This window comes from Nymphalis io, chromosome 16 (assembly GCF_905147045.1).
Source record: "Nymphalis io chromosome 16, ilAglIoxx1.1, whole genome shotgun sequence".
Lineage (NCBI taxonomy): Eukaryota > Metazoa > Arthropoda > Insecta > Lepidoptera > Nymphalidae > Nymphalis > Nymphalis io.
This window is the reverse complement of record NC_065903.1, coordinates 7,806,997-7,819,242: the sequence shown is the minus strand read 5'-3', so window position 1 is coordinate 7,819,242 and position 12,246 is coordinate 7,806,997. Positions and strand designations below refer to the sequence as shown.

Sequence of the window (12,246 nt, the reverse complement as noted above, 5' to 3'; positions counted from 1 at the left end):
GATCGGTCATTCTGGCTGTGTACCAAGGAACGTGAATTCAGGCCTAACTAATGTGTATTACGTGACCCAAGTTGGCATTTTGAACGGTAATGTCTGGCCGCCAACATGCAACTATGTTGAGGTTCTTAGTCGACTTATCGTATGGTCTTCTTCATTAAGTATACCATCGCTTTCCCTACAAACAGGATGATTCAATTATTTAAATTAAAACTTATTATATGTGATCATAGCGTCACAGTATAAGTGTTAGTTTTTCCTCCTTGCACAGTCGTTGACCTGCGTTACGGTGGAATTAATTATTTTTTATGTATATTTCAAAGAGTTGATTTTTAATGGTAATACCATGTGTATAACCTACATTTTATTATTACTACAATTTTATACTTTATTCAAAGCGATAATTATAGTTCGATTTTTTTCTCAAACTCCAGCATTAAGGTTTTGCTAGGCTTGCTACGTGGTGTTCACAAGGCCAAGATTAACCCTGCAGACGACTGTTTAACTGTTGACTCTCTGGTGACTCTGGTCGGGAGTTCGGATGCGTACTTCGTTTAGCTATTGTCAGCTTTCGATAATAGGCATGGTGAAGACGATAATATTAATCTTAGTAAATATATAATTCTATACTTTAATCTTGAGATATTTAAACAGATATATAGTTATACCTCCGCACCACAGAAACTTGTTTATTAAAGAAATCATTATTTCACTCTGTTTAACTTGCCGTACATAAAAAAATGTAAAAAGCGTAAACATAAAATATCTTCTGAGAAACAAGTCGTAAGCTTCATTATAACCGACACCTCGTGAATAATAATTTACAGTAGTTTTTAAAGTTATTAGAATATCACAATATTTCTTGGTCTTTCCATGACGAGTCTTTTTGATTCAAATAGTTACTGAATCTGAGATAAGAACATTTACACGCTTGCAATTGCAAAAGTAGCAACCAAATTGAATGGAGGCGTGAAATTGTTTATCTTGGACGTGCACAAGTGACAGGTGCATAAAGTAACAGTAATTTTAGACCACCAGTATTTTTTACACGCTTTCATAGTTTCCTACGTTTTAAAATACAATATGCGTGTACAAGATTTATTTACCCGTTTGCACCTGTAAAAAATATCCCGCTGTTTTAATGAAGAATTAAATACCTGTTAGTTGCAATTGTTTTCTTAAAATACTTTTAGCACGTTTTCTAATTCTTTATTTTAATATAGTCCATTATGAGAAAATCATCAGATGTACGAGGCATTAAAAATCATAACTTTGTCGGCCAATGCAATACTATACGCATAATGCAAGAGATTGCAAAATTCACGTCATCAAGAGCCAAACGCCCCCGGCCGTCGACGTCGCGGAACGGTTAAAGTGGAAGATGTAATAAGACGACATCAAAAATACAAAAATAAATCTGCAAGCTAAACAAACTCATCATTTCCGGCAGACACAAACACGTATGCACTGTGCACGGTGCAAAATTAAGTCTCCCGAAATTAGCTACTACTTTATAATACGTTTATTTCATAAGTGAATTTTAAAGAAGCAGACAAATATTTGCCGTTGACCTATTTTCGAATTGTAAATAATGCATATGCGATGATGCTCGCGATCGTTTTCTAAATCCAATATATTATATATATGTTTATTATTACGCAAAAGCATTCGTACTACTTAACTGAGTCACAAGTATGAAATTATCGTATCTAAATTGGGTAGACTTCTCACACCTGTTTATTTGTTAAATTTAAATATACTAAACATAACTTACGTAGATATGAGGGTTATTTGGCTTCGAGTTTATTACAACACATAGTTAAAAAATCTGTAAAAATCGGTATGATATGTTCCGTGAGATGTGGTGGCTCTAACTCTCTCGGGCGCACGCGGCAATTAAAACGTGCACTTACTCAGGCTACCTTTTCGATCCGTAGGCGTCCTAAAGATATCCTTATTGCCCCCGATGATAAGATTACATCGGCCAATATCAACACGTTAGGTATAGGCCAATACAAACACCGACCCCGCCGGCGGGGTCCCTCTTTTATTATAACCCGCCCGCGCTTAGGCGTATGACGTGGTTATTGCACACATAGTGTTCTCCTTCCTGACGTCGACGGTGTCCTAAGCCGAGGTTCGGCCTCACAGGAGGCACCCTTAGGACACGTATATGTGTGTATTCTGAGCCCTTAAGTGGGCTCCCAACATCTGGCTGAGTATCTTAAAGACTCGCCCCCGCCCGGTGACGCTGTCGAGGTCATTTGGGCCAACAGCAACAAGTCAATTCGAAAAAAAAAACAAAAAAAACTTACTTAGGAGAGTGATTGTGGAAATTAATTCCACATAGAGCCGTTGATATTGAAAAAATAACATAATTATGGATATTTTCCCGGATAAACGAAAATTCAAATTCATCGTATATGAGAATACATCCATCCATCCCTGTGAGCCTTCTAACAGCTCACTATAAATAAGATCACACCTGTAACTTTGTTAAAACCAATCAATTGAAGAATGAATTATAGATAATTGGCATCAAACATCATACGTTTATTAACCTGTAAAATATGTGTTATTAATTAATTATTATCACTGCAAGTTGTGCTTGTGACCATGCAATGCGTTTGCCAAAATGGAGATTACTACTGATCAGTGAACTGACGTTAGCTACTGGATATTAAGAACTTTAAAACTTATTCATTCGCACATAACAATTTTGAAAAAATATAACATTAAAATATACACAAAGATTCTATAATTATATACAACACGGTAAGCTTTCAAAAATTTAGCTTGTATTTTCTACAAAATCGTAAATTTCGATTTATTGCATTTAATAAGTAGTTTTGCATTACAAGACTAAATAAAGCTTCCTTTCTATTTACACATTGTTTAGGAGTGTGTTGTGTGTGTGTGTGAAGGTTCTTTCTGACTGGCTCAAAAAGCCAGTCTGGGTACGAGCCTCAGGGTTGCCCCTTTTACCCGGGCTATTTCTCTCCGGCAAGTTATCTTGCCGTGTCTTATATTTAGGCCCGGCGGGCTAAGGTCACACTGACTGAGTGACTGTACTTGTAGCTAAATATGTAATCACAATACTTAAAAATGTAGTTATCAATTGTTTATTAAGTAACTAAAATCTATTACGTAACTTAAATGTTCAAAGTTATGCTTGACAACGCTCAATAAATGGCTAAATGGCACTAATATGCTGACTCGATTTTCACAAAACTTAACTACATGCAAAAATCTCAAAAATATAAGCTTTTTAAAACAATAAAAGTTGCTTAAATCTTCAGATTAATGTAAATATATAATAATTTGTTATGCAGGATAGTCGGAAGTTCATTTTTGTAACTCGTTCGCTTCTAACATAATTATTACTAAAAGGTTAAATAGTTGGACCATGATGAGCTGATTATTTTATATACAGTCTCGTGTGTTTAGTGTTTATTTTGATGCTACGATAAATTAAATGTATGGAGTTATATGGACATGCTCTCCAAGCATTCCAATCTCATATTGGACTGGTTCATACGTTTGCCAAATATTTTAGCTTCTAAGCGTGTTTGGGCTTCGAGTGGTTATGTTTACTCTATAGTTATACTCATATAACGTTGGCAATAGTAAGAAATAACACAATAACATAAAAGGATCAACGTTATCACAGTATCGAAAGAGATAAGGAATGAGTCGAAAATGAAAGTGTTAGTCAGCGGACAGTTGACACAGGTCCAAGATGCTGTCGACGATAACGGTAATACGGTTTACGTGGTCACACCTTGAGTTAATCGCGTTCGACGACACCCCACCGTTAATCATAATATACGTTCGTGGCTCAGTAGCCAACATATTAGTACCATAAGTTTGTGTCTCAATCGGTAATGAATTTGGCAGTAAACTGACAGCGGGGATACCATTATTTTAGGTTTATTTTTACATGTACCATTAGAGATAGATACACCACTAACGTTTTGCTTAACGTTAGATACTAGTTAGATTTTTAATTTTATATCATGAAGTAACACGCGTAAGACGTTTCCTTCTTTAGTTATTGTTAATCACTTAATACTTATACTTTTTAATATATAGTATAGGTTGGCGGACGAGCATATGGATCCCCTGATGGTAAGTGGTCACCAACGCCCATAGACATTAGCATTGTACGTAATGTTAAACATCGCTTACATCGACAATGCGCCACCAACCTTGGGAACTAAGATGTTATGTCCTTTGTGCCTATAATTACACTGGCTAACTCACCCTTCAAACCGGAACACAACAATACCAAGTACTGCTGTTTTGCGGTAGAATATCTGATGAGTGGATGGTACTTACTCAGACGAGCTTGCACAAAGCCCTACCACCAGTACCACCAGTTATCTGAAAGCTGTTATAATAGTGTAATCGTTTTGAAAATGTCTAGTTTGTATGTATTTTTCGAAGCTATAGGCTAAAAGTATTGTGTTGTTTTAATCAGTGTCGTACATATTTTCGTTATGAAGATTTATAATGTTCCGACAAAACTACCACCTGCAGTTTTACGAGTTGTGTTTAGAAAGAAAAGAATAAAACTGGATAAAACATCGTAAAGCAGCAACAACGAGGTCAAGGTGGATTTAGAATGGGAACGACTAATTACGCTTCCATGTCGATAGCGTTAAAACTACAGTTCTTATATAAATATCTACAATTTGGTGATAAAGTTTACTTATTCATTTTCCTTTTTACTTAATATCTTGTATACTTTTAAGTATAAACTTTTAATTGTTTTTGAGACACAAGCAAGAAAAGTGCCCAATAAATATATAATAAATACATTTTTAATCGTTAATAAAAATTAATACTTGAATATGGATTTACAAAATAAATTAAATAATCTATTACACATAGAAAAAAGACGTAGACGTAGTTTTGAATGAATAAAATCAGGTAGTCTTTAGAGTATGCCGCAAAATAAATAAATAATGGAATACATGTAATTAAACAGTGACGTGACATGTATATTAAATCGAGTATATAAATATAATTAGTAAACAAAGGGTACAACAGGTGTGCGATGTAGGTATAGGAGCATTTAATTAATAGCAACAGAAAATATATATCAAACGTCTTTATTTCGAAATATATATATTTTTTATTTATCACAGCGAAAGAATGTGGACTAACAAGAAAAACATAGTTTAAATTATACAAGTGGTTTACATATGAATTACACAACCACAGACAACCAGTGCCAAAATTCTATTTGTAACAAACCGAGACGGGTATATTTAACTGCCACCCATAAACTGTTGAACGCTGTCTTGTACACGGGACAATCACAATATAAACAATAACAATAATCATTTAATGAATACCGTAGCCGTAGTCTATAAATATAAGTCAAACAGTCGTTGGTATATAAAATTATTACTTACTTTGATAAAATTATTGAAAATATTGTTCGTCTCATTAAGATTAAGATAACCAATACCTATGGACGACTTCAACAAGAGTATTGTGGAAAATTAACCCTTAATAGTTTACGAAGTCGAAAAAACTGAATCGGCAAAATACTAACTAACCTTGCAGATCTAAAGTTAAAATTAATAAAACTAGGAGAAATAATACGTTAAAACAGATTAGTCAAAGTGACTGGTTTTAAATAAAATAAACATTTTGTGGATTTTAAAGCTACAAGATAGGATGGTAAGCGATTGTTTTTCATCAACGGTATTCTAACTACATAATGTAACACTGCTTCATTTCTGCGAATAATAATGCGTTTGTTTGCGATTCCTCAAAACAAACATTCCGTTCTTATGTGCGACAGAATTACCTACAACCCATACGCCAACGCGAGCTGCATAAATAGATTCATTTTCTTGGATGGAAATTCACGACTTTTATACTAGGGCCGTCATCAAAAGCGAGAAAATGTTTGTAGTCACGGCCTATTTACGATCTGACAAAACATGTTGTCAATAAAGAAATACGTTAGCTCGAATAGCAACATTTGTGAATTATTTCTGTGTGAAAAAAACATGGTAAACTATTTTTTTGTGTTGAGGCATAGATCAATGTCAGGACAAGGGGCTATAAAGTTTCTTTTAAAGTTAAACAAAAGCTGTCGAGAACGCAAAACAAATATTTAGATCATCGATTTACGCACAGAAAAATGTATTGTATGCAAATTCATATAATTAATATCGTTTATCTATAATAGTAAGGAATAATTGGCTGTTAAAAAGGTAAAACATCACTAAAAATAATGTTGTAAATTAAAACATTTCTTTGAGGTCTAATTTTTATGTCATAAAATTATAAATATTTCTAAAAAAAAATTAACATCATCTATTAATATGCAAGGCGATTTTAATACAAATATAGACCGATGAAATAATAGTTTAGCATTGAAATGGCACGATACGGGGTGATCAGGTCATTGTAATCAGTAACACACAGTAACAGTGCTTGGCATTGGCATCGTCGAGCGTCGGAGGACGGCCGACACCTGCTACAACATTTCTGAACGCAGTCATAATAACACCCGAGTTGAATAAGGGTGATGGTTAGCGCCATGAAAGCTTTATATTATGTATTATATTTGGTCTTGAATGTTAAAAGCGATATAAAGACAAAGTATAATTTGTTACAAAAGAGCTATGCAAGGCGTTGCGCAGGGCTACGAATCTAATGGATGCCAGGTATAAACGTTCTAGTAACGTGCTTTTAAACGTATATAAATAACGTGACTAATCCAATAACAATGCAGGTAACGTTTTCAGATCTTGTCATCGGTGTTTCAGTTGTAGAGACGAGAGAGAGGTAAATTGCAGTCGAACTGTAAATGAAGCTATTGAACGACGTAGTTTTTAAATTAAAAATATTTTCTTAAAGTTACATATTTAAGTAAATTAATAAAACAACACGCTTGCATAGTATTATAATTGTAATAATTACAACAATCAAATATACTGAAATAGAATCTCACAAGCAAATCCTAACTTTACAGGCATTATATTGAACTACCAGCAAATTGGCGTGTAGATTATATTGAGAAGACCCGACTAGAAACTGTAGTCACTTCAATTCAATAATATGTAGTAATAATCATATAAATACAATTAAATTTATATATTCAAAAAACAAACAAACCTCCCTTTGAAGATCAAGTCAAATCTTCGTTCGTTGATTGATTTTTGATTGATAGGTATGTATATGCTCAAGACAATAATTATTAACTTTTATTTGTATTAATCACCAAGAAATTGTTCATGTGAAAAAATACCGGCAAAACTATGGGTTATATTTATATTTACGATAAATATTTTAGAAAATCGGCCGGCCTGGAGAACTCCACAGTAGTCACGACCCTTATTCATGAGGTTTCGTCGAAAAAGAAGATGTAAGTCATGTATGTCATGATTGCTTACATACAATATCTTTGTCAGTTTCGTACTTATTATTGTATTTAAAAACTAATAAATGAATATATACCATATTAAATTAATTTCTGCGTCATAAAATGCACACGGGCTCACTGCAGTTCGTCCTAATTATGCAAGAGACAAGTTACGTGAAGAATAGAATGTGTATGCGCGGATTGCACGGCATTCGAGTTGCATTTGTTTACGAGTCTTCCGTTACATAAGGCGGCTGGATCTGGAGTGTCCTACCTATTTATAATACACACTTTTCATTTCCAATGCCCCGTGACACATATCACGTACCGGAATAAGGGAGCTCTAAAGATGATTTTCCTTAACCAAGCCGTTAGCCGAATTTATCGGACGTCGTATTAGCATTTTATAGTACTTTTCACGCTTTGCATTGCGTTCCCGTTAAAATACTACCGTAATGTAATTAAATTTAGTTTAAGAAAGCGCAGTAACATTTTAACTATGTAATTACTTAATCAAAATTTTAGGTTTGCTTATTCATTATTTAGCTAGCAAGACGTTAAACGAGGTTACGTATATTATATTTATATTAACTTTTTATTAATGATTGTGTTCTTATTTTTATTTTTTAAATTTTTATTACTTAAGCATTTTTTCATATATATGTAGCAGTTAGAAATAAGGCAGTAACAAATTTGATACGAATAGGTTATAAAACGACTATGGACGTCTTAGCTAAGCTTATACGTGATTTTTATTTATAAATCCACTTATTAACTTGCCACTGCATTTAAAATTAGGAATTTTGATTATTAACGGTTTTGTAGAATTAATTAATTAGATTGCGAGATGTTTTGGTCGGTTACACGTACTATTTCGCCTATCATTTTTAAAATCTAAAAAAATGTTAACTGAAATGAACATTATAAACTTATGATCTCAAATTAAAGAGCAAACAATATAATACACTCAATTGAACTGAATAAACTAGGCAATTAAGTAATGTTATTCATTTCAACGCAACATTTAATAAATATGAGTTAAAGCAATAAATTTATCAACATGTTTTTTTTATTTACCGCTACTGTTAATTTTAATCCTAACTTTAAAAGAAACACCAAACAAATTGTCAATTTATTTAAAATATATAATATTTCTGTATTAGGATAAAGTCAAAATGGAACTTTTACACAGGATAAAGCAAACAATATGATTCAATAAATTGTTATCAAAGATTCAATAATATTATGCAAATGAATATCGAACAGGTATCCGATGTAAACAACAGGGCACGTGGCTCAACGCGGCGTGAAAACAATTAAGAACCACGGGAGTTTTTTAATGAATTAAGAGATTCTAATGATAATAACATCTACCTAAGGTGATTTTTCAATATTATAAATATAAAATACCATAAATAAAAAAAATATGTATCTTTCTCATATTAATTTATATGGAAATAAAGTAAATGGCAGTTGTGTAGTAATATCCTCAAACCAACATAAATAATCGTACCGTCGCAATGCCTGCAGCGTTTGGGCTCCGGGGGTGCGAGCTCGTCGCCGAGTTCGCGATGTCGTACCGGCATGGCGGCGCATCCCGCGCCGGCGCCGCCACCACCCGTGTCAGTACGGGGTTCACGCGTCTCACGTCGACCGCTTCTCTAGCGGCTCGGCTGCCACTGAGCCTGATCAATCCGCCCGCCCCGGCCGGTAGGCGGCGCCCATTTGCAAGTTATTTTGGGCAACCGTGAGTCACAGCTCAACTGCAATGTTTGCGATGAGCGGCGCCCGCGCATCACAGGCTTTTTTACGGTACCCTATTCGAAATGAAGTGTTCTGATAGACACTTCTTATACAATATTTTCCCCAATGTTGATAATTTTTTTTATTATTATAAAGATTTCATTGTTATCCTATCCAGATCATCCAGATAGTGACCAGCTCGATTGTAGGAACTACCTATTTCAATCAAGATATTGAAATTTATGAATAAAATCATTCATGAAAATTGTTTCTATGTTATATATGGATTTTTTAATAAGAATAAAAGAATAGTCTGCCAAATGTGTTAACAAACAAAATAAATACCTACATATATTTAATTTTATTATGTTACTTTAAAATAACATGTATTTTTTATTAAATATTTTTACCAGTTTGTTTGCAACAAAATAAAAGAACATAGAATATATTAATGTTAACTTTTTATCAGTTGATTAAGTAAACTTACTTAATATGCTATGCGATGAAAACTATATTCAATATTTTATATTTCTATAAAAAATAATTGCTGGATTATTTTGTTAATAATTAAAATTAAATAAAATACAATGCAGTTTTATGGTTATATTAAAGCATTAAATAAAATATTATTTTAAGGTCAACCTTACTTGACTTGTGTCGATGTATGTATTACAAGTGTAGACAAAAAAACCATCATTTCGGCATATCATGGGTACATAGTGTCAAATATTTGTTAGGGTATTTTAGCTTGGCATAACACTTCGGAGGTAAATAAGATTTTCGAATTCAGAAAAAGTGCATACGAGCAATTTGCAACAAAGGCCCGATGCAATCATGCAAGCCCCTTACAAAGCGATGAATTTATTAACCCTACCATGTATTTAAATTTACAAAATGTGATGTATACTGACTTGACATTTAATGATGTAATGGTAATGACAATTATGAATATATATTTTTTTAATTATTTAAGTTATGGAATAAATACATACAATTGCCCTAATTCTGTAAGTCTATAATAATATTTGCATGTCATTTATATGATTAAACATGTATGTGTGTGTTAAAATGTATACTATCATGTTTTATACAAATAAACTATTATTATTATTGTTATAAAATAAAACAGTTTTATTTAAATATTTTCATACAAAATTTTATGCATTAACAATTAATTATCTCATTATGATCATAAAATGTGAAAATACAGTTCCTCTATTTAACATTAATGTTATCAATTAAAGCTATATTTATTTATTGTCCATTTATCTTTGAATTATCAAAGGTTTATGGTGGTCTTAAATTGGAATCATTGATTTTCATTCATCGTGCCTTTTTATAAATTATTAAAATCCACATTGAATGGATAACTGTATTTCAGCAACATTACATTGAATATTCAAGATTTATTGTTATATAAATTTATATTTGGCAATGAAATGATATTAAACGTCAGCAATTTGCTAATGAGATAACATTGTAAGTTACTTTACAACATTAAAACATCCTAATGCATTTAAATCATAAAACAAGCAAGAAATTGTCAATCTTGTCTTCACATTTCATAAAATGAGGCATTGGCAGCATGTGTAAATTAAAAATAGTATTTATCATTTATATTCAAACACTCAAATCAATATTCAATTGATAAAAATCTGTTGTAAGTTAGATTCTTCTTATCTTATAAATATGATTAATGGTCAGTTTTATTCTACCTGTTACAAATAATGTTTGAAACAATAAGTAATGGCTCAATTTTAAAAACAATAGTAGAAATCATATTTATATAAATGAAGCGGAAAGTATTATGCAATGTATGGTTTATACTAATGACCGTACTACTTACGAAGTAAATTCTAAACTGCTAAATTTTGTGTATTTTCAAATAATTAAGGGTTGACTCTAAAGATTATTTTGAAAATATGTTAAAGATTCATTTTACTCTTAATATAAATATATTAAAAAGATAAAATTTATTATAAAATGAAAATTAACAATCTATACACATACGAATCTAAAACACTATTTTAGTGATGAAAAAAAATGTTTGTTCAGTGATGAAAAAGTGAACAAATGAGCGATATTAATTTGTTAATAACAAGCTGTGGAATGTATTGTGCGTCGAAAAAACTTTTTAGAAAAAATTATTGTAAGGTACTTGAAAATAAATTTTTAAAACTGCCTTTATTTTTTTACTAAAATTACTTAAATTAACTATGAATTAGTCAAATCGATAATTATAACTTGCTGCCAATACGCAGTGCCTTGATGTCTATAAAAATCCGGTGTTTCTGAATTTGGTTTCGAATATAGCATGCTTATTCATTTATTGATAACTTGTATAGTTATCAAAAGGTATTGTCTTCCTTAATACTTAGTCAATACATAAATATTTAGATAAAAGCGAGCAGATTGTCGTAGTGGGCGGCTTTTAAAATAAACTTACCTATCAAATCACGACTTTTTAGTCACTCGTTCTTGTACGAAAACCATGTAGAAAGAAAGATTTTGTTTGCAAATTCACTACAATTCCGTTACACCACGTCACTAACTATTTTATTGTCGCGTAAAGATAGAATAGATACGATATTCTCTCTACACTTTTCTGCCATTTTGAATCATTCAGTAATTGCCATGCCGAAAAATTAAATAGTATGACTTAAAAAATGTTGCAATATTTTATTAGTAATTATGATTTTTCAATACCAATTGAATAGCTATATATAATTTTAATAAATAGTACAAATCAAAAACCTTTTTTATTATTATAGTATTAATCGATTAGATTACGCTTGCAGTATGTATATATACTTATTGACGTTAAATGTGCTTAAATTAAAATACTAATACTGTTGACAGTTTAGGAAATTTAAGAGCAAATACGTACTAAGCATATCTTTTACATCCTCACAGGTATGGAAAATAAATATCGATAAATTTATCAAATTTGTAAGTAGTTTAATCTTTTAGTAGTAAGGGTACTTCACTACTCTTAGCGAGATAATATTTGAAACAATGTTTCCAAGTACATGCATCGAAAGTTAGTACTTTTTGACACAAAACGATATATAACGAATATTAAAAGAATACATAGGCATTCCTTTAATATAAGCTAGTTA

General features: G+C 31.8%; 1 protein-coding gene across 7 annotated transcripts in view; it reads right to left on the bottom strand.

The window, feature by feature from the left end:
- Positions 1 to 11,728, bottom strand: part of LOC126774169 (phosphatidylinositol 4,5-bisphosphate 5-phosphatase A) — a 34,647-nt gene extending 22,919 nt beyond the window's left edge. For 4 of the 7 annotated variants that reach the window (XM_050495548.1, XM_050495554.1, XM_050495552.1 and 1 more), the window contains exon 1: positions 11,574 to 11,728. Coding sequence is in view for 1 of the 7 variants with exons in the window: in XM_050495547.1 (XP_050351504.1) it covers positions 8,898 to 8,970 (73 nt within the window). In the remaining 6 variants the exon portion in view is untranslated. Of the gene's footprint in view, positions 1 to 8,897; positions 9,228 to 11,573 lie in introns of those variants that run through there. The other 3 variants (XM_050495547.1, XM_050495551.1, XM_050495555.1) reach the window with 3 other exon arrangements.
- Between the last annotated feature and the right edge of the window lie 518 nt (positions 11,729 to 12,246).